The 20,646-nt window shown below is 34.2% G+C and overlaps 2 protein-coding genes across 2 annotated transcripts; both read left to right on the top strand.

The window, feature by feature from the left end:
- Positions 1–3,590: 3,590 nt before the first annotated feature.
- On the top strand, positions 3,591–9,157 carry LOC121236824 (UDP-glucose 4-epimerase GEPI48). Its single transcript, XM_041133293.1, has 9 exons — positions 3,591–4,145; positions 5,309–5,358; positions 5,816–5,951; positions 6,618–6,719; positions 6,920–7,147; positions 7,378–7,456; positions 7,903–7,985; positions 8,545–8,636; positions 8,837–9,157. The coding sequence occupies exons 1-9, from the start codon at positions 3,963–3,965 to the stop codon at positions 8,925–8,927; spliced, it is 1,044 nt and encodes a 347-aa protein (XP_040989227.1). The 5' UTR covers positions 3,591–3,962; the 3' UTR covers positions 8,928–9,157.
- Positions 9,158–11,095: 1,938 nt separating this feature from the next.
- On the top strand, positions 11,096–19,012 carry LOC121236822 (dynamin-related protein 5A). Its single transcript, XM_041133291.1, has 16 exons — positions 11,096–11,500; positions 12,279–12,342; positions 12,431–12,538; positions 12,796–12,897; positions 13,720–13,770; positions 14,079–14,140; positions 14,884–14,974; positions 15,211–15,275; positions 15,487–15,681; positions 15,815–15,934; positions 16,259–16,329; positions 16,461–16,686; positions 17,326–17,376; positions 17,866–18,094; positions 18,243–18,382; positions 18,491–19,012. The coding sequence occupies exons 1-16, from the start codon at positions 11,372–11,374 to the stop codon at positions 18,617–18,619; spliced, it is 1,833 nt and encodes a 610-aa protein (XP_040989225.1). The 5' UTR covers positions 11,096–11,371; the 3' UTR covers positions 18,620–19,012.
- Positions 19,013–20,646: the final 1,634 nt, after the last annotated feature.

Genomic DNA, 20,646 nt, shown 5'->3' with positions numbered 1-20,646 from the left:
TTTTAGGGATATCTATTTGAATAAAAACTCTACAAATGATTTGCTAGTGTGGGTGTATTTGGAAAAAAAAAAAGAATTCATTCTCATCTTAATCTTTAATTTATTAAGTGGAATTTGTCTTAATCCTTGTATATAATCATTATTCAAAACTGTGTGCCTTGCAGGATCTCTTAGTCAAATTACTTGAAGTTGTTATTTGGTGTGGAGATTAAATCATTGATGGACATGTTATTGATTTTGCAATTCATATATTGTAATTTTGTATATTGTAATGTAATGTATAAATACCAAATAACGTAATACGTAATGGATTGTATTTTGATGCATGCATGGATGAATTTATGCATTTAGTATTTAGAACACATTATGCGTTCCAACTTGACTTCTTTAAAAAAAATTAAAAAAAAAAAAAGGCTCTTGAATAAAAAATAATTATGGTTTGAAATTTTATGTGTTTTGCTAATTGAGCTTTTAGAACACAAATATTTTTAATAAAATAAAGGCTTTTACTAAATATTAAAAAACAATACGGGTACAACCTGGATTTTCGAGTTTCAAAAACTCAAATCCACCAGGGTTCCAGTCCGGGTCTGATCAAGACCAATCCGATCCGGATTCCGGCCAAGGTTTGAAACTCGAGTTTCAATCCGGGTATACCAGTCCTGATTTTTTAAAAAAAAAAAATCATTGTTTACATTATTATGTGAACAATAAACCATCTCTTTATTCCAAGTCATTAATCTTTGGATACATCACATGGGAGAAAATGAAGAAAATAATCTGAAAAATGAAAACAAGAAACCTTGAAGGCCACTAGGAAATGAAAAATAATTTACACAATATTTTTTACTAACACTTTACACAATTATATTTTAAATGAGAAGTATTTTTGTAAAACATCTTATAAAAATAATATCATTTTATAAAAATACTCTCATTTTATAATATTATTATATAATATATTGTATAATATGTTGCGTGTATATCATTATTATTAGACAATAAAAAATAGAGAATCTCAACGAAATCAATAGGATCAAGCATTAATTCAGCTTAATTCACATGTCACTGTATGTTTCAAGCAATGCGCACTTTACGTGATGGATGATCAATATATACTTAAATTGCATATTTTATTTCCATTTTTTCTCGAGTGATTTTGAACGGAGGATGCAAAGTTTCCATGAATAAATAAATAAATATATATAAAAACAGGGTAAGCAAATCAAACCGAAAAAAGTTGAATTTCTTTCTTATTTTTTGAAGTAATGTTAGTTGAAGATGCAAGTCTCGCATATTTTATTTAAAAAAAATTAAGACTTATTATTTAAAAAAATAATTTTTAATATAAATTTTATATTTATTTATTTATTTATTTAAAAAGAAATACACTGAACTTACACACTACAAAATAATATATATATTTTTATCACTACTTATTTATTGTTATTAAGGATAAAAATAAGCAAATCAAACCGAAACACGTAGAGTCGACGAGTATCACGCAAGCTACGCACCGACCTTTGGGATTGCTCGTGACAAGACGACTTTATTTGAATTCAAGTCGAGGTGGTCGGCGTTGTATTGCATGGATGTTTGACACGTATGTAACCGCCCCAAAGGATTGCGAAGTGAACTGTCTCTGAATTGAATTCAACATTCCCATTTTTACAGCAATAGCACCGGCATTCATGGACTGCCATAAAAAGATTCGTCCCTGTATCTTTCTTTTACATTTTTGTTGCGATCTTTAAAATCAAGAATATATTCTTTGACAAAAACAAAAAAAATTAAAAACACTTTTAACTTTTTGTTGCCTTTTTTATAAGAATAATTCAATTTGTCTTTGTTTTGTCCACTCATTTTAATCGTTTATATATTTATTTTTAAAAAAAAAATTTACTGATTAATTAAATAAATGATTATTAGTGTATTGATTTTTTTTTTTATATTTTCTAAAAATGTTTAGAAATGTTAAAAAATGAAAAATATTTATACACAACATTTTTCACAATATTTTACACAATTATATTTAAAATGAGAGATATTTTTGTAAGACATCTTATAAAAATAACATCATTTTATAATATTATTGTGTAATATGTTGTATGTATATCATTACTCTAAAAAAATATAAATTAAAAAAAATAAAAGAATGAATTTTACCTAGAGATACGCTGTACTCTTTTTATAATGCTTTTGTGGAAATATCATTTGGAATCCAAATTCCAACCTTCATTTTATTTTTTCAGAATAAATAAATAAACCAAAGTATTATTATATTGGTGACTGAAGTAGTTGAAATCCATCCCTTTCAATCGAAAAGGATACGTTTCTTATCCATTTATTTATTTTCATATAATTTTTGCAAAGATAATCCATTGGATAGTTTGGATTAGGACAAACATGGACAAAAGGATTAGGATCGTCGATGACTAGACGACTAGGATAGACGATGTCTCAAGTGGATTAGGATACAGAGGAAGATTTATATGTTATGTATAAGTTCTGCATAATCTCTTTAAAAATATGGATAAAATTAAAACTCACGTATAAAAGATTTATTATGAATAGCGGATTTTACTATTTTTCAAAAAGAAAATGTATGAAGTGTGAAAATGCGAAAACTTTATCTGTATTAATCTAATAATAACTAAATTACCAATTTCATTCATTATAAAAAACTTACATTGGTTTAAACTTGTTTAAATTTAGAATTTTAAGAGAAACTAACATCATTATTTCCATTTATTTCAAGGGTTAACTAATATAAATTATTCAGTTTATGCAAGGTGTGTACCTTTTTAATCAAAAAATTGAATTCCTACTATTCTTGATGATCAATTAGGTAACTTAGGGAAAGAAAAAAAGAATAACTTGCATAGCATAATTAATTATTAACTGTTAGATTTTAAAGACTGAAGAGTACAATGAACGAAAGAAAAGTCACAACTTCGGAAATTAGTTATTAATTTATGAATGTAAAATGTATTTTTTTATTAACTTAATTTATAATTAAAAATATATATATATATATATAAAATAATAATAAAAAAGAGAATATCCCGTTGATTCGCTAATCGAGTCAAAAAGACATCCGCAGCGCGTGACAAGTTGACAACCTCTTCCTAAAATTAGGCCCAGATCCACGAAAAAACGAATCTGAATGGACCTGCTCCAAACAAAGAAACGAACGGATTTGGTTATAAATAAATGATATTTATAATTATAAAATGTGTAAATATTATGATTTTTTTAAAATTAAATAAATATAAATTTATATAAAATAATTAATTTTTTAAATATATATCTTAATATTTTTTTAAAAAATATATAACACTTAAATTATGTTTAGATATTGAGTTGAAATATAAAATATTATTAAAATATTATTTTTTAATATTATTATTATTTTAAAATTTTAAAAAATTAAATTATTTATTATATTTTTTATTAAAATTTAAAAAAATTATAACGATCAATTGAAATGAATTTCATTTCCAAACAACAGCAATTCTATAACTATATCTAACGTTTCACTCTAATTACATCGTTATAAAATGGGGTAAGCACATCTGCAGAAAGGATTCAGTTCCCGACCTGGAACGACCCACACTTTCGTCCACTTCCACTTAACACAGTTGGCAGAATCGAATCCATGGCCGATATCACCGGAAAAGACAGAATCGGACCACGTGGCTAATCTGTTCCTTAAATATACAAAATAAAGAAAAAAGAAATATTCATCCCATTTATCTAGTTTCCTATTTTATTCTTACTTTATTATTTTAATTTCTTAAATTTGTTCGGTTTACCAAAAACGAACGACTCTGGCGAAAACTGCTACGATTCCTATAAGTACACATTCTCTTCCCGTTCTCGTTCCAGTTGTAACTAGAAGTCGCTTCAAACTTTGTTATTATTGCCGTTATTGTGTTGCTTTTCCTAACGCTTCGATTACCATGTCCAAGAACATCCTCGTCACCGGTGGAGCCGGTTACATCGGCAGCCACACCGTTCTCCAGCTCCTATTGGGTGGCTTCAACACCGTCGTCGTCGACAACCTCGACAACTCCTCCCCCTTCGCTCTCCAGCGTGTCAAACGACTCGCCGGTGATTTCGGCGACAATCTCTCCTTTCACCAGGTTCGGAGCTCAACTCGTCCTATTTCAATTTGCTGAGTTTTCATTCTCTTTTATATATTATATATTTATAAAAAAGAAAATTTTGTGAACTCTATACAAAGTTTGTATTTTTTTTTTTTTTTTGTCGAATCGAATTGGTTTGGTTGCTGTTTAATTGCAGTATGCGTTTTAAAAGTTTTTAGGCTTTGGTACTAGAAATCTATACACCATACGATTGAGGCACCGGATGTGTGTCTTTTATACATTATACGTAGTTACTGGTGTATATTTATACGTATTCCATATACGTACATCTATGAAGTATATTGCTTTATTGAGTTTTTTGTTCAGAATACAACCATGGAGTTTCTGATTTGTTTTTAGTTCCACCTTGTTTTCTGTGAAGTTCCGTTCTGATTTAGTCATTGATTATGTTTTCCTTTTGCTTTTTACCTTTTTGTGGGCTTTTGTTTTGAAATTTTTTTATTTATTAATTTTTTTGTAGATAAATATGTTATCGTGTTAGATCTTATGCTGATGGTTTTTAGACCAGATATCATCTCTTCCTTAATAAATAAGAGGTGGAGGGGTCGGGTCATTGGGTATTTCCTTGGGTTCGCGAGTCTTCTATTTACTTGCCGAAAATAGAAAGTAAAACACATATTATTAGAATTTTTTTCTGAAAATAATATTTCAATTTTATTGATAAACCCGACAAAATATCCTAATCATGAATTTCAAGAGAGTCATAAAAGCTTTTAACATCACAGTTCCAAACAAAATAAAACTAATGTCTAAAGGCTATCTGTCTAAGACATAATGACCTATAAAGAAGTCTGGGGACTTGGGCTTCAAATTTTGAAGTTTCAAATGAGGAAGCGGAAAAAATGGATTTTGTTTGATGTGTGCTCTCTTTACACAATAGTTCGGACACGTGCCATCACTATCTATTGAGTCATATATCACCTAAATCTTGTTTAGTTATGTAGGTGAGATATTTTATTAAAAATTAAATAAAATATTATTATAATATAATTTTTATTTTATAATTTTAAAAATTTATTTATTTATTATATTTTACGTAAAAAATTATAATAATTATATGAACTTTGTGGTAGACATCTGATGTGAGTAAACACACATGGCTTGGCATTTATCTTTTCATTTTCTGTTTTCACTCGCAGGTGGACCTCCGAGACAAAGAAGCACTCGAACAAATTTTTGCTTCAAAACAGTAAGTGCTTAATGTCTATGATAGAACTTCCATTTTTACAACTTATTTAAACTTTTTTTTTTTTTTTTTTGCAATAGGAGTTAAGGAAGATAGGTCCTTTCCACATGTTGGTCTCTGATTGTTATGTGGATTTTTCTTTGAACTTTGATGGTCATCTCTTGTGCTCTTGTCGCGATTCATTTTCTGCAAATGCTGTAAAATATTCTAGTATTTCCCAACATCTTTAGGGTCAATCAATCTCTTTATAGTTGAATAAGTATTTTTGCCAAAAATAAAAAACATAACCTCAGATGATAAGGCACGAGAGAGACCGTCATACCTGAAAAGCAATTCTTTGTACATTCAAAACCATTTTAATAAAACTGCAGATTGAATTTTGTACCATTATATTCTTAATTTGATTCTCATGCTTTTAAAATTATTCTGGCCCTGAGCTCTCTTCCTGTTTTCATTGCAGATTTGATGCTGTCATACACTTTGCTGGGCTAAAAGCTGTTGGTGAAAGCGTGCAGAAACCATTGCTCTATTTCAACAACAATTTAATCGGGACAATTACTTTGTTGGAAGTCATGGCTGCGCATGGATGCAAAAAGGTATTCTGCCTTTCTTGCTATAAAATTGGGTCATATGTCTTCTGAAACCCAAAGGTTTCTACTGTCTGTTCTCGTGTTCTTATTCGATAGGAATATTGGTACTCAGGAAAGAAAGCATTTTATTTTAGGGTGCCCTCCTTTAAACACTGGGAATGCTTTTCATTGTTAGGATTCTCTTCTTTAAATTGTTGGCTTCAGTTTTGTTTTGGTTCTGCCAATGTTCTATTATTGCCTGTACCTCAGTTGAAGTGATACAGATGCTGTGTCTGATCTGCTTATATTCTTTCCACCGGTATTAGAACCTCAAGCCCATCATTAAATGATAATTACGAGAAAAAAATTAACTGTGATAACAGTGGAACAATAATACACCCTTTACTACGGGATTGGAAACAAGTGCTATGTTGTGCGATTCAACTGGAGTCCAGAATCCACTGCCTATGTGTTGAAAAGTAATAAACCGTGAAGCATTACTTCTAAGCAGAGACCAAATCTATGAGCTGTTCCTATTTTGCTGTATGTTGTTCTTGTGATTGGTATCTTTCTTTCAAGTTTACCCCCATATTCCCCTAATGACAATGCTCCTTACACGAAAAGTAATGTTATAAATGATTACCAGTGCACTTTACTTTACTTGACCAATTCCATATTCTTGAATTATTTCAGCTTGTGTTCTCGTCTTCAGCCACTGTCTATGGTTGGCCAAAGGAGGTCCCGTGTACCGAAGAGTTCCCTCTTTCTGCAGCAAACCCATATGGGCGAACCAAGGTATGTGTTACATTTTTTATGCGCTTAGTAGAGCAAACCAAAAATGCATCTGATAACTAGTCAACCCAAGGGCCATGCTCTTTTTATTCACCCCTCTTTTATCCAACACTTGGGCCATGCACTTTTTATGCAATTGACAAGCATCTTCGTATCTTCTTACTTAGAATTTAGTAATGACCTTGTTTAACGTCATCTTTCAGCTCTTCATAGAAGAAATTTGTCGTGACATCTATCAATCGGACTCCAAATGGAAAATCATTTTACTAAGATACTTCAATCCAGTGGGCTCACATCCTAGTGGTGATATTGGTGAGGATCCCCGCGGAATTCCTAACAACCTCATGCCCTTTGTCCAGCAAGTTGCTGTTGGCAGGCGACCAGCCCTGACAGTTTTTGGAAATGACTATTCAACTAAGGACGGTACCGGGGTATGCTCTTTTAACTTGAGTCAATTTTCTCATCACTGCCTGGCATCTATCATTCGTGATCTGTTAGATGTATTGTATGAACCTTAAGTCACGTATTTTGTGTATTAATCCTGCATTGTTGTAGAAGAATATTCGGGTCCATTAGAACTGCATGTATTATATTCCTTCTTAGTTTCTTGTCTGTTCTCTTGATGGGAAATTCATCATGAAAGTGCTCATCTTTTTTTCAGGTCCGCGACTACATTCATGTTGTTGATTTAGCTGATGGGCACATTGCTGCTCTGCGCAAGCTGGATGAACCTAGTATAGGTATGTGCTGTGAAATTGACATCTTTTTTTTCTATGTTTATCTTGTGCTTGGGTACTCTTTCCAAAATATTTTTTCTGTGTTAAACTGTTAGTTGCATTACAACATTTGGTTATTGCGGTTATTTTTCCTATTGTCAGATACCAATTTGTCTTGAAATTGTTTCTGCAGTGCATGCAGATGTCTAGAAATTCTGTAATGTATTGTACCCCACCCCCCCCCCCCCCCCCCCCCCCCCCCCCCCCCCCCCCCGCGCCCCAACTGCGTTAACTTGCTCTCGATCTGAGTGTAGTAGGGGTATATTTAGTAGGTATAAAAAAGTCATAACCTGCCAAGTTGTTTATGAATAGATCATAAATCATGAACTCAACTTCACCTTATGTTCATTCCTTCAGTAGAGTTTCTTCTGAAGTTTTACATGTACCTGATCTGTGATATGTCTCCACAGGTTGTGAGGTTTACAACTTGGGAACTGGTAAGGGAACATCAGTTCTGGAGATGGTTGCTGCATTTGAAAATGCTTCTGGAAAGGTAAACGAAAGGGAATTCTACTATTGCATTCGGTCCCCCAATTGTTCACATACATTTTACAGATTTTTTTTTTCTTCCTTAGAATAATTGCTTGGGGGTTCATTTTGCCGAAATCAATAGCTCATCTGAGGCACCTATTACTTTGGGATTTCTGAGTTATTGAGTTAGGTGTCCACGGTATTTGGGTGCCTGATTCATGGTTTTCAACTGATAGTGGAATTCCCGTCCTTACTAATTCTGAGTGTGGCCTTATGTACGGCCTATGAATTTGGAGAGGGGGAGTGTTGCCTGCATATACCAATACTCCTATATAAAGTGTGGAATGATACCAACATAACCCCCATCCGGATGAATGCAATTTGCCCATCTAAGCATTAAAGTTTTGATTATGAAAGTTTTAAATTGGAGAAGGCCTTGCTGTGAGGACGGTCCTTGATGTAGGCCTTGTTAATTCTCTGAAATGTGCTGGAAGAATCTAGGATTACATTTTATTTTTCTTCTGCTTGACATGTGTTTTCAGTTTAGTCCTTTGATGTATTAAATGTTTTACTGTTACCAGAAAATTCCACTAGTAATGGCTGGGCGGCGCCCCGGTGATGCTGAAATTGTTTATGCATCAACAGATAAAGCAGAAAAGGAATTGAATTGGAAGTAAGTGCTAATTTCCAAGCTATTCATTCATATACAGATAATGCAGTCAATTCTAGCTAACAGGATTCTGGATATCTAGACACTCTTTCAATTATTTAACCTTATGAACATATAAATTTTGTGTTTTGGGAATAAATTGTTATAAAAAGTGAGAAAATGTATCATAATGTATTTTTCCTCTACGTTTGATGTCCTTGCAGGGCAAAATATGGAATAGATGAGATGTGCCGGGATCAATGGAACTGGGCAAGCAAAAATCCTTATGGCTATGGATCTTCAGACTCAAACTAAAACAACAACATTTATATTTCTTTTTAAGTCTTCGATCATTGATATTCTGTTATGTACTCGTCGCCCGTGGTGTCATGCTTATGTCGCCTTCTGAGAATAGGTGTTTCTTAAGCTGATAATCATTGTGGTGTATTATCATTCTAGGTTACTAACCTAGTACTCTGCTTGGTTTATAATCACACTTAAACTAATATAATTGAAGTACTCTAGGTCCTGAACGTTGTGCTGAATGTTAGCAGCTTGATTGTGGATTGGTGGTGTGCTGATGTTCTGGCTAGCTAGCATTTTTTTTCCATGTCAAGGAGTCTCTTGGCTTGCAACCATAACATTGTAATCTAAATGGTTTGTGCAAGTTTATAACATTGTAATCACACTTGTATGTCTCGCACAAACTTTATGAAGTAAGGAAATAAGTTATATAGTCTTGAAGTGTGTTAGTTTACGCACTCTTTAAAAAAAAAATTAAAATAAATCTTGAACTTACGTGAAAATATCACATCGCAAAGTGTGTGATTGGCATTTTGACGTTTTAAGTTGTGTTTAGATGTTGAACAGAGTTGAGTTGCGTTGAGATAATAAAATATTATTAGAATATTATTTATTTATTATTATTATTATTTTAAAATTTGAAAAAAATTAAATTATTTATTATATTTTATGTTAAAATTTAAAAAAATTATAGTAATGAGTTGAGATAAGTTGAAATTCACCTTAATCTGCGGGGCCCCTCGTTCAGGATGCTGGAACAACAACATGACCAAACTGGAGAGTGGGTCCGGGTCTTTTGACGTTTAGATAGTTGACTAGAACGGCAACAACAACTGTTTCATGTTTTAATGGGACAATAAGTTCCACTATGATAACCGGAGCTGGTGGGTCATTACTCATGCTTTGTTTTTAGGAGAAGATTGGAACATTTTTTAAATTTTGAATTGTAATGACCGTTGGACACATTGGGCTTCAATGACTGAGATTTCATACCAGGGAGTACTTTTTACACCTTAGTTATATTTCAACTTATTTTATACATTTAAATATATTTGAATGAGACTTATAAAATATTACTATTCACTTATCAACACAGATTATTTGAGATCGCTTCAGTACTCAAACACAGTCTAAAGAGTGAATTGATTGAAGAGAAAATAGAGAAAAATAGAATATGAGTTTTGCAATAGTAAATCTTGGTTACGAGATTCCTTAAGGCATTTTATGAATGATGTACTAGTTTGAAAAAAAAAAAAACATTTAAATGCTGATTTGAAAATCTTAAGTGGAGACAAACGTTGGAATCCATTAACTATGAGCCTTCCTTGGAGGACTTCATTGACATTGCCAAAGCAATGGCAAATGTGCCGTTTGCGCGTCTCCCACTTGGAAAGATGGTGGGCCATTTTTATTCATTTAAATAGTAGTTCAACTTTTGCGAGGCACCAAATGAATGGTAAGAGCGAAAAGTATATAGACATGTTAATAGGAGTCATTCAATGCGCACATCTATCAACCTAAAAATTAAGCTCACTTGTACATCATGTAAAATGATAAATATATGAATAATTTTATATATAATTGTGTAGTGTATAAATATCGCATAATCATTTTAAAAAAAGAGTAGAATCTATTATTAAAAAAATTAATTTTTTCATGTAAGTTTCATATTTTATTCATTTTTTTAAAGTGATTACGTAACGGTTACACAATTCACGATTGTAAATATATTTTCTCTTAATATTATCTTCCTACAATTCTTTTATGTGTTGATGAGTTGATGTGTCAAATATAGGCTTGCAATTTTTATTTTATTTTTTATAATTTCATTTTGATCATTATGTTGTGAAAAGTTAGTATTATAAAATCTAAAATATTTTTTGATTTTTCAGATACTATAAAATGTAAAAAAATTTATATATTATATGTTAAATAAACTCTATAACTTCAATTAAAAAAGAAGAAGAAAGGAATATTATTTCCATGTACTATTATAATTGTAGATATCCGGTAATGGCAGCCAAGTGAGCTCTTGCTCAAACGGCAATTTGTTCTGTCCATGTGGCAAATCCAACGGCCGTGTGGCGCCCAAAAGACGACCGTATTTCCCTGCGTATAACAGCTGGGCTTGACTCGTGCCCGGTCACCGTCTGGTTTAGTGGTTCTCTTGAAGTTAGGGGCCGAGTCTCTTTAAATTCCAAACGTTTCTTCTATTATACTACTAAAATTCTGAACTTGCTCATTCAAATACGCGCTTCATAGCCCAACCTCCTTCACTAAACTTCAAACGCACACATCCATTCAACTCTCTCTCTCTCTCTCTCTCTCTCTCTCTCTCTCTCTCTGAGAGCCGGCTTATCATTTCCTCAGATCCCTCCCTCCCCGCTCTCTCTCTGGACGTCGGATCCGTGGATCTGAATCTGACGCCGCTGTGAGAGGCTCGGGTCCGATCAGGAATGGAGAACTTGATCTCTTTGGTCAACAAAATTCAGAGAGCTTGCACCGCTCTCGGTGACTACGGCGAAGCCAGTGCATTGCCCACTCTATGGGACTCCCTCCCCGCGATTGCCGTTGTCGGTGGTCAGGTCAGCTCCCGATCTCCCTCTCTCTCCTCCTCTTTATTTATTTGCTTATAGAAAGAGCTTCGGCTGGTGAACTTAGCTGATGTTTATCAAATCTGTAAGGTATTTGTGAAAAGTACTTATCTGGCAATTGGTTTTGAAGGATTCGATATCGGTTCACGCAAGTCTGTTCGTGTGCTTTAATTTCTCAGGGATCTTACTGCAACTTTTGTTCTATTAACCAAGCTGCATAAATTAAATTTCGTGTTTAATATAACAAGATTTAATTATATCTACCTGGAAATCAAACAAAGAAATTTTCCTTTATTGGTTGGGTTTTGAACAATACAACTATGATAGGCATATAACGATCCCAATTCAGTATGGCTTTTGAGTTTTAAATATCTATTTTAGTCCTCCGTCTTCAGTATTCGTCGTTGTCTGGGCGATAGTGAACGATTTGAGGATAATATTTATGTAACCACTCAATTCTTGGTGCTTTCCTTTGACATATTGCAGTAGAGCCATAAGTAAGGTTTGCGGCTCGATATTACTTAAAATCTATGGTTAATGAGTAATTTAAGCTCATTTAGAAATTAACATATGAGTTATATTTGAGTCTGTAAGCTTATGCACTTGATAATCATCTTGTAAGTATTGCGTGAAATATGATGAGTTAGGAGGATGCTATTTGAATGAATAGGAAAAGATCTTAATGATTTCAAACACATTTACTTTAAACGTGATATTTCGATGCCTGAGCAAAAGTTATAGTTTCATTCTGCCTTTTATTGTCTCACAGAGCTCAGGGAAGTCGTCCGTGTTGGAGAGCATTGTTGGAAAGGACTTTTTACCACGTGGATCTGGTAAATTATGGCATCAATGCTCTTGGATAGACTTGGTTTTTCTGATTTTCATGAATATTGGCACAATAATGGTGAACATTATATGCAGGGATTGTTACTCGGCGCCCACTTGTCTTGCAGCTCCATAAGAGTGAGGAAGGAAGCAGAGAATATGCAGAGTTTCTCCACCTTCCAAGGAAAAGATTCACTGATTTTGGTACATTTATAATTTTCTGTTACATCATTCATGTTTTTAAATTTACGGATTGGTTCTGATAGATGAGAATGCCACTGTAAAAAAGATAAATTAATCACCGTCCTTGGTGCACAACAATATGTTGTATCATAATATGCAGACAGAACACATGCGCACAAACCACTAATGGGGAGTAAGAGAGAGAGAGGAAGGGAGAGCAATGCATCTAATTACAATATTGTTTCACTTTACACATTCTCATTATTCATATTGATCAGCTGCTGTACGGAAGGAGATTCAAGATGAGACTGATCGAGAGACTGGCCGTTCCAAGCAAATCTCCAGTGTTCCAATTCATCTCAGTATATATTCTCCTAATGGTAAGATAGGGATCCCAAATTTCTTTTGGTTGTTTCTTGCTTGACTCTGCCTGAATGAATGTATTATTTGTGTTCATGAAAATTGTTCTAATGTGGTTTTAATATAGACCTAGATACAAAATATGGGCCATCAATTGGAAAATTTGGGCTCATCTTCATTCTTCTGTGTGTGGTTATATGTCAGTCATCTTTGCCCAAGTGCGAACTGCCAACAACTCTCCAGTGGCTTTTTAATGAATATTGCTCTGTTATCTAAGAAAATATTGTACTTGCTAGTCTGAATGAGGTTAGTTGAATTTAAAATTCATGTTGGAGTGAAGATTGTAGTTTTGGTTTCCTTAAAATGTCCATTGACGCCATTATCTTTATTTTGTTCAGTGTCATTGTTGCAAGTTTTTATTTAGAAATCATCTTCATTTACGTTTTTTGGCAAAATGCAATTTCATGTCTACTGAAAATTGCTTTGTCGCAAAAATTGAGTTTTATGACACCTTTTGCCCCTAGCGGACTCATATCTTCTGTTGAGTCAAAGTCTATCATAGGTTTTATTCTTGTGTTATCTTCAAGTCATTAAGTATAATGCCCATTGCTTCAGATTGCATTTGGAACCCCCTCTTTTCTTTCTTTTTTTTTTGTGGTTCGGGGGGTGGGGGGTGGGGGGGGGGGGGGGGGGGTGGGGGTGTTGGATTGAAAGATCTGGAGCAAACTTTATTTAATTAATGAATGTTCAGTGGCACCACAGTGAAAGTTTTATACCCTTTTTTATTTAGTTATTTATTTATTCTGATTTCTTGATTTTTATGATCTGGTTTCTTTTGGCAGTTGTTAACTTGACACTCATTGACCTTCCTGGGCTTACGAAAGTAGCTGTTGGTAAGTTACATGTCTCTTAATTTTTCGTGTGAGTCATTTACTAACATTCTCCACTGTCACTTTTCATTCTATTACTGAGACGCACAAGGAAAATGAAAGGAGAGTAAATTTGAAGCCCTCAAGGCCTCATATTTAGTTTCGTACTTATGAAAAACTGAGTTTTGTGGAATGCTTTGGCTGACTCATCTTTTGGTTGGAATCTTTTAACTTTCCTTTATTTTTCTTGGCTTTCTTTGCAACAAACAAGCCTAATTTTGTTTTGTCCATACTTTAGAGTATTATATCTAACACTTTCCTGGGTGTTATAGAGGGTCAACCTGAGAGTATTGTGCATGACATTGAGAATATGGTTCGCTCCTACATCGAGAAGGTAATATTTGTAACAGTTATTGGATTTTTTGGTCTGTGGAAATAACCAATCTTTGAAAGTATTAATCTAAGTAATTTGTTAGATTACATTTATGTTTTTTAATCTCTGAACAATATTTAGGTTTATGTTTCATTATTATCTTGGGACTCCAGCAAACTTTGTGGAGTCCGAGCAACCTGCCTAAAAGATTTTTCCAGGCCCTCAAAATTGTGAATATGTAGCTGCAGATGATTTAAATTTCTTTCCTCTTTTGCATTTGCCTTCATCTCTGATCATAGGGGAAAATAAAGACAAATTTAAGACTGAAATGGTACTTTATTTTCCTTATCTATTTAGCTCGGTTATGTAAGTGTAGCGCTCCTACCAATACTTTTCTAGCATCACATTTACCAGAAGATGTTAACTTCTCGAAGAGTTTAGTTCAGGAGTGATTCATCCTTCCTAAGTGCAGCATACAACTCTTTTGAATACTCAATTTCTAGGAAACCAGAGACTCTTCTCTTCTTTCGTACTTCTTTCCCATTCTATGTAGACCCTTTGTTCTTTATTTAAATAATCTTGTGTCGATCAATTTGGCTCCTGTATTTTGCTTGTCTATTCTTGGGTAAATCTCCATGAACAATGATTAATCACCATTTAGAGTAAAATCATTCTTTTTTAATTTTTTCCTGTCCCTTTTTATGATTTGTGAAAGTAAAGTTTCTATGTTATTCTATTGTTTGTTTGTTGTGCTTTTTATGCAGCCCAACTGTATAATTCTAGCCATTTCACCTGCCAATCAAGATCTTGCTACATCTGATGCAATCAAAATTTCACGGGAAGTAGATCCTACAGGTAACTTCAATATTGTTTCTTTAGGCAGTATCATCTTTTCTTCTTTTTGTTTTCCACACCTCGTACATGCCCCGATGGGTGCCTTCAAAGCTACAAGTGTTATCATCACCATATGCTATGACAAATGGTTCTTTGAACTTTGTATTGGTGACCACCTTGACAGCATGATTGCTCGATTATGAATAGCTGAGGGTCTTTTGAGGTTCTAGTTCTTATTTACTGTTTTCATTTTGCAGGGGAGAGAACACTCGGAGTGTTGACAAAGATTGATCTTATGGATAAGGGTACTGATGCGGTGGATGTAAGTTGATTTGATCCATAACACAATGATTTGTACTGTTTCGGCATATTCTTACATTAAAAAGGAAAAGATGAGCTTGTTCGATAAAGTTATGATCTTCTGGAATGTTTTCTTGGTTAAGATTGGTGGAATGGGATTCCAAGTGCTGCTTATGTGCATCATATCTGTCAATGCTTTTGTATCTTGAGTCACATTTCTTTTGGATGCTTAGATGTTAGAAGGGAAATCTTATCGGCTGAAATTTCCTTGGGTTGGTGTCGTGAATCGCTCACAAGCGGATATTAACAAGAATGTTGACATGATTGCTGCTCGGCGTAGAGAGCGTGAATATTTCTCTAGTACCCCAGAATACAAGCACCTAGCTCATAGAATGGGTTCTGAGCATCTAGCTAAGATGCTTTCAAAGGTGGGCTAATCAATATTCTTTCCCTTTTAGTTATTTTCTTGGAAAAATTGTAGCAACTTTAGTTTTGATATATTTATCGTGCTTTTTTCCTACTAATGCATTTGATGACATAATCAAATGGTTAATATTTCAGCATTTAGAAACTGTAATCAAGTCCAGAATTCCGGGTATCCAGTCCCTTATTAACAAAACAGTTGCTGAACTTGAAACTGAGCTGAGTCGTCTTGGAAAGCCCATTGCTGCAGATGCTGGAGTGAGTTCGATCTTTTTTACTTTGTTTGGCTTTTTTGTCTTTTAAAAATGTGCAGCTACTTTTACATCAAATAAATAATAAGGCTCCCCCCCCCCCCCCCCCCCCCCCCCCCCCCCCCCCCCCCCCCCCCCCCCCCCCCCCCCCCCCCCCCCCCCCAAAAAAAAAAAAAGAAAAAATCCCTTTCTCTTGTACTTTTCACAAGGGTTGGGGGAGAAACAGAGAATGGTATGTTGTTTTTCTTTTGGAGTGACATTATACCTCTTCACTCGTAGGAGATCCTTAATTCTGCAGGTTTGCTAGTTAGTAATTGCTTATGACATGCAGGGAAAGTTGTACATGGTTATGGAGATTTGTCGTGCTTTTGATCAAATATACAAAGAACATCTTGATGGCGTGTAAGTTTTATACTTTCATCACATTCCTCGATACGGACAGTAGCTCCCCAAACTTTTCACAGCGTGGCTTCACTGTGTAATATCCTCGTTGTAAAATAAATCTAATTTGTTTTGTTCATTGTTGTCAACAGGCGTCCTGGTGGTGACAAAATTTACAATGTTTTTGATAACCAGCTTCCTGCTGCTCTGAAAAGGTTGCAGTTTGACAAACAACTTGCAATGGAAAATATACGGAAGATTATAACTGAAGCTGATGGGTACCAGCCTCATTTAATAGCTCCTGAACAAGGATATCGTCGCCTCATAGAATCTACTATAGTTACCATCAGAGGTCCTGCCGAAGCAGCTGTTGATGCGGTATGCACTGAAATTTAGGAGAAGAATGCATTAAGCATCCAAAAACTCCATTTGACATTTGTTTAATGTCCTTTTATAATCGCATCTTCTTTCTGTTTGTTTTTTTCCCCTCTGTGCATTCACACGTAGATAAAACCATTTTGGTCCACTTATTATAACCATCCATCTGAATGCAGACCCTTTAAAAATGGTCTGAGGATTCTGTTAGTATCACCATCAATCACAGTCTAGGATGTATGCCAATTTGATGTTTTTGTCACACCTATCAAAGCCTGTTTTTCAATGTTTTCTCGCAGTATCGACCCTATCATAAAACAATCAGAGAAAGGTTACCGTTCACCCTTGGTAGATGGGCTTGCCCATTTGTGTATTGTGTATCATTTTCTCCCAATAGTTCAATTTACTGTTGCATGGAAATATAAAATCTAGATGGAACAGAATGGTGACAGAGGACGTTTGGTCCCATTTTTGGGTTAAGAAAAGCCAACCCAGTGGATTTGTATATAATGCAGAACTTTACCTGAAGTATTATACCTATAGACTTTTTGAATTCCTTTATATTTAAATTCCGAGTCCTTGCTAAATCATGCTACTTGTGTTATGGTTATGAGGAGTCATTTTTGTTTTTCATGATTACAGGTTCATGCCTTGCTGAAAGATCTAATTCACAAGGCTGTCAGTGAAACTCTAGTATGTTCCTGACCCCACCATATTTTATTGCCTCCATCGTATTTGTCCTCTGTGTTTCTAATTTCTTAAAGTTGTGTGATGAGTCCACCTAGATGATTTTTTTTGAAATACCGGAAGTGCTAACTGGAAAAAAAATGTATGGGAACAGTTAACGGCTGATCTAAGTTTTTGCACATTGTACAATTTAGAATTTGAGGTTTGACAATTTCTTTTTCCCAGGCCGCAATTGAGGACTTCATGTGCATGCATGCACACCCACCCTCACATACATGCTTCCACACCTAGCTCAAGAATATATTTTAATTTTTTCATCATTTGGTTTCAAGCTCATAAAAAATTGCAATTGGTCTTTTTAAAAAATTTAAGTCAGAAAAAGGTTTTCTTCATATCTTTCCGATTGTGTGAAAAAGACAATAGGTGCCCTTCTCTGGGTTTTAGGTTTTTAAGTTTTGAAGCTGTTTTGTAAGTGTAAGTTTGCTGGACTCACAGGAGTTGAAGCAGTACCCAGGCCTCAGAGTAGAGGTTGGAAATGCAGCTATTGAATCACTTGACCGAATGAGGGAGGAAAGCAAAAAAGCAACACTTCAGCTAGTTGATATGGAGTGTAGTTACTTGACAGTTGATTTCTTTCGGAAGCTTCCCCAAGATGTTGAGAAGGGTGGCAACCCAACGCATTCAATTTTTGACAGATACAATGATTCATATCTTAGGCGAATTGGTGAGTCTTGCTAATGAAATTTAGCCGTCTTACCTCTTCTCTTTGCCAATTTATATGATTCATCATTCACAATCTCGGGCTGATATTGTGGTAAATAACATTAAAAAAATCTGATTATGAGAATTCTCTTTGCACCATGTATAAACAGGGACAACTGTTTTGTCTTACGTCAATCTGGTCTGTGCAAGTTTGCGGAACTCTATTCCGAAGTCCATTGTTTATTGTCAAGTACGGGAGGCCAAAAGAAGCCTACTTGACCATTTTTTCACTGACTTGGGTAAAATGGAGGTGGGAATCGATCTCTCTTTGCGTCTCTATCACAAATTTCGTGGTGAAATTGATCTTTTATTGAGTGCAATTGATGAATGCTTATCGACTCTAAAATTCTATGTGCAGCCCAAGCGGTTGTCATCGTTGTTAAATGAGGACCCAGCCGTCATGGAGCGACGTACCGCTCTTGCAAAGAGGCTGGAGTTGTACAGGGCTGCACAGGCAGAAATCGATGCAGTTGCATGGTCCAAGTAGAGCAGTACAAGCATCATCTACTCTCTTTGTACGAGAAGTATGAGTAGATGTGAGCTAGTCGTACATACAGGAGGAGAAGGGGGTTTATGAAATTTGCAAGAGCTGATTGTCGTCGTCGATTGCTAGGGGAAATTATTCACTGTCTCTATAAATTCAACATTATATAGGAATGCATCATATGTTCCATACCGTTTCCATTAACTCAGTGCTTGTGTTAGCATTCGATCTGGAAATTCATGTGTCTGTGTAAAACATCCTTAAGAGTATCTTTGAGCCTCTTGAAAATCTTTGATTGTCGATCTGGTCTCCTAGTTCACAAGATGTTTTTTTTTTCCCTCCAAAATTCTTGTAACGTTTTAGAGAAAATCAATGGTAGTTTGCAGTTTTCCGACATTTAAACGTAATTAGAGGTTTGAAGCCAATTTTGTACTAGCGTTCTGAAGATAGACATATATAGGAGCTGGAGCTTGAATTTTGGAATATCTCGATCCCTCTACATGTAAGGGAGCCCCTTAAGTAATTGATATGCAATGGGTGTGATGACAGCAGGACTCACACTTGCTGAAGGCCAACCGCCGAAGTAATAGAGCAGCAGATAGTCCATGCACGGCTTTGGGCGACTTGCATCGCGTTCTCCAACAATTTTAAGACGATTATTACCATGGATTACCCTATAGTAATCCATTTATTACTCAAGTTCATTTCAAATTTTTTTTTATTTTTTTTAACATCCTTAATCATTAAGAAAAAATTAAAAATATATATAACTTTACTAATACTCACTTTCTTAATAATTAAGTAAAATAAAAAAAATTAAATACAAAAAAAATAATAAATAGATAGTAATATGATAGAAACCTTATCATTATTTCTATTACTATTGCGTTCTTCAAATCTTATTTCTTTTAATTAAAAATATTATTAATATTTATTATTGAATATTATTGTTCAGGACGTTCGAAATTCAAAAAGACACTACTCTTCGTGAATGGACTTGCATTGTATTCAATGGTCAGAAAAGACGCGTAAAATGCGGCCTTGTTCAAGGAAAGTGAGATTGGGAGGGGGAGGAGGCAAGGCAAGGATGGCAGCACCGCAGCGTGAGTTTCGTGGTCGATGATTGGGGCTTTTACAGTTTTACGGTTTTACCTGAAAGTCGGGCTCTGCCGCCAGACCACTCTACTTGACTGCTAATTATTTTTATAAATATTTTTTTTTTAAATTTTTTTATTTATAGTTTTTAATATATTTTAATATTTTTTAAAAAATAAAAAAATATACTAATATACTTAAAATCATTTTTTTAATTATTAAATAAAAATAAAATAAAATAAAATAAAAAATTCCTGAACGGTCAAATAAAGCGATAACAATTGGTGAGTAAAGTAACTTTTCCTTTACCTGAGTGGTGATATCATCGTTTACCACAGCATTAAGTTTAGGAAAATTCTAGTTTGTCCACTCATTTTCGCTACTTGTATATTTAATTTTTTTTTAGTTTTTATTTTTTATTTAATGATTAAAAAGTAATTTTTAATATATTAGTGTATTTTTTTATTTTTTAAAAATATTTAAATATGTTAAAAAAAAAAAACACACATTTAAACTATAGATTTAAATATGTTCAAAAAAAAAAAAAAAAACATTTAAACTATAGCGGGCCACTCTGCCGCCCGCTTAAGTCAGCCAATAAATAATTGGAGCCCAGGTTAAAGTTTTATCATTTTTTTTTTTTTAATTTGATGGGGCCAAACGGCAAAGACAAGGGAAACTTGGGATCCGGTCCTTGTATTTTTTACTCTCTCCTGTGTGGGCGTCCTCCCTCACTATCACCACCTTCACTATAATCATAGGAAATTTTAGCGATCTCTCTCTCTCTCTCACTAAACTCAGATCAAATTCTGGGTCTCCGAGTCTTTAGCCTAATAAAACTGGTAATTATGGCATCTAACTTTACTTACCGCCCAATTAATCCCAATAAAAGCAAAAGCGAAAGCACAGAGCTTTCCCACTTCTCGGTGCAGCTT

This window comes from Juglans microcarpa x Juglans regia, chromosome 6S (assembly GCF_004785595.1).
Source record: "Juglans microcarpa x Juglans regia isolate MS1-56 chromosome 6S, Jm3101_v1.0, whole genome shotgun sequence".
Lineage (NCBI taxonomy): Eukaryota > Viridiplantae > Streptophyta > Magnoliopsida > Fagales > Juglandaceae > Juglans > Juglans microcarpa x Juglans regia.
This window is presented reverse-complemented; position numbering and strand designations above follow the sequence as displayed.

Coding starts and splice junctions, on each gene's coding strand:
- LOC121236824 (XM_041133293.1), top strand. CDS start 3,963: ATGTCCAAGAACATCCTCGTCACCGGTGGAGCCGGTTACATCGGCAGC. Junction 4,146..5,308: donor ACAATCTCTCCTTTCACCAG/GTTCGGAGCTCA, acceptor TTTCACTCGCAG/GTGGACCTCCGAGACAAAGA. Junction 8,637..8,836: donor GAAAAGGAATTGAATTGGAA/GTAAGTGCTAAT, acceptor ATGTCCTTGCAG/GGCAAAATATGGAATAGATG.
- LOC121236822 (XM_041133291.1), top strand. CDS start 11,372: ATGGAGAACTTGATCTCTTTGGTCAACAAAATTCAGAGAGCTTGCACC. Junction 12,898..13,719: donor CAGTATATATTCTCCTAATG/GTAAGATAGGGA, acceptor TTCTTTTGGCAG/TTGTTAACTTGACACTCATT. Junction 15,682..15,814: donor TAGCTAAGATGCTTTCAAAG/GTGGGCTAATCA, acceptor TTAATATTTCAG/CATTTAGAAACTGTAATCAA.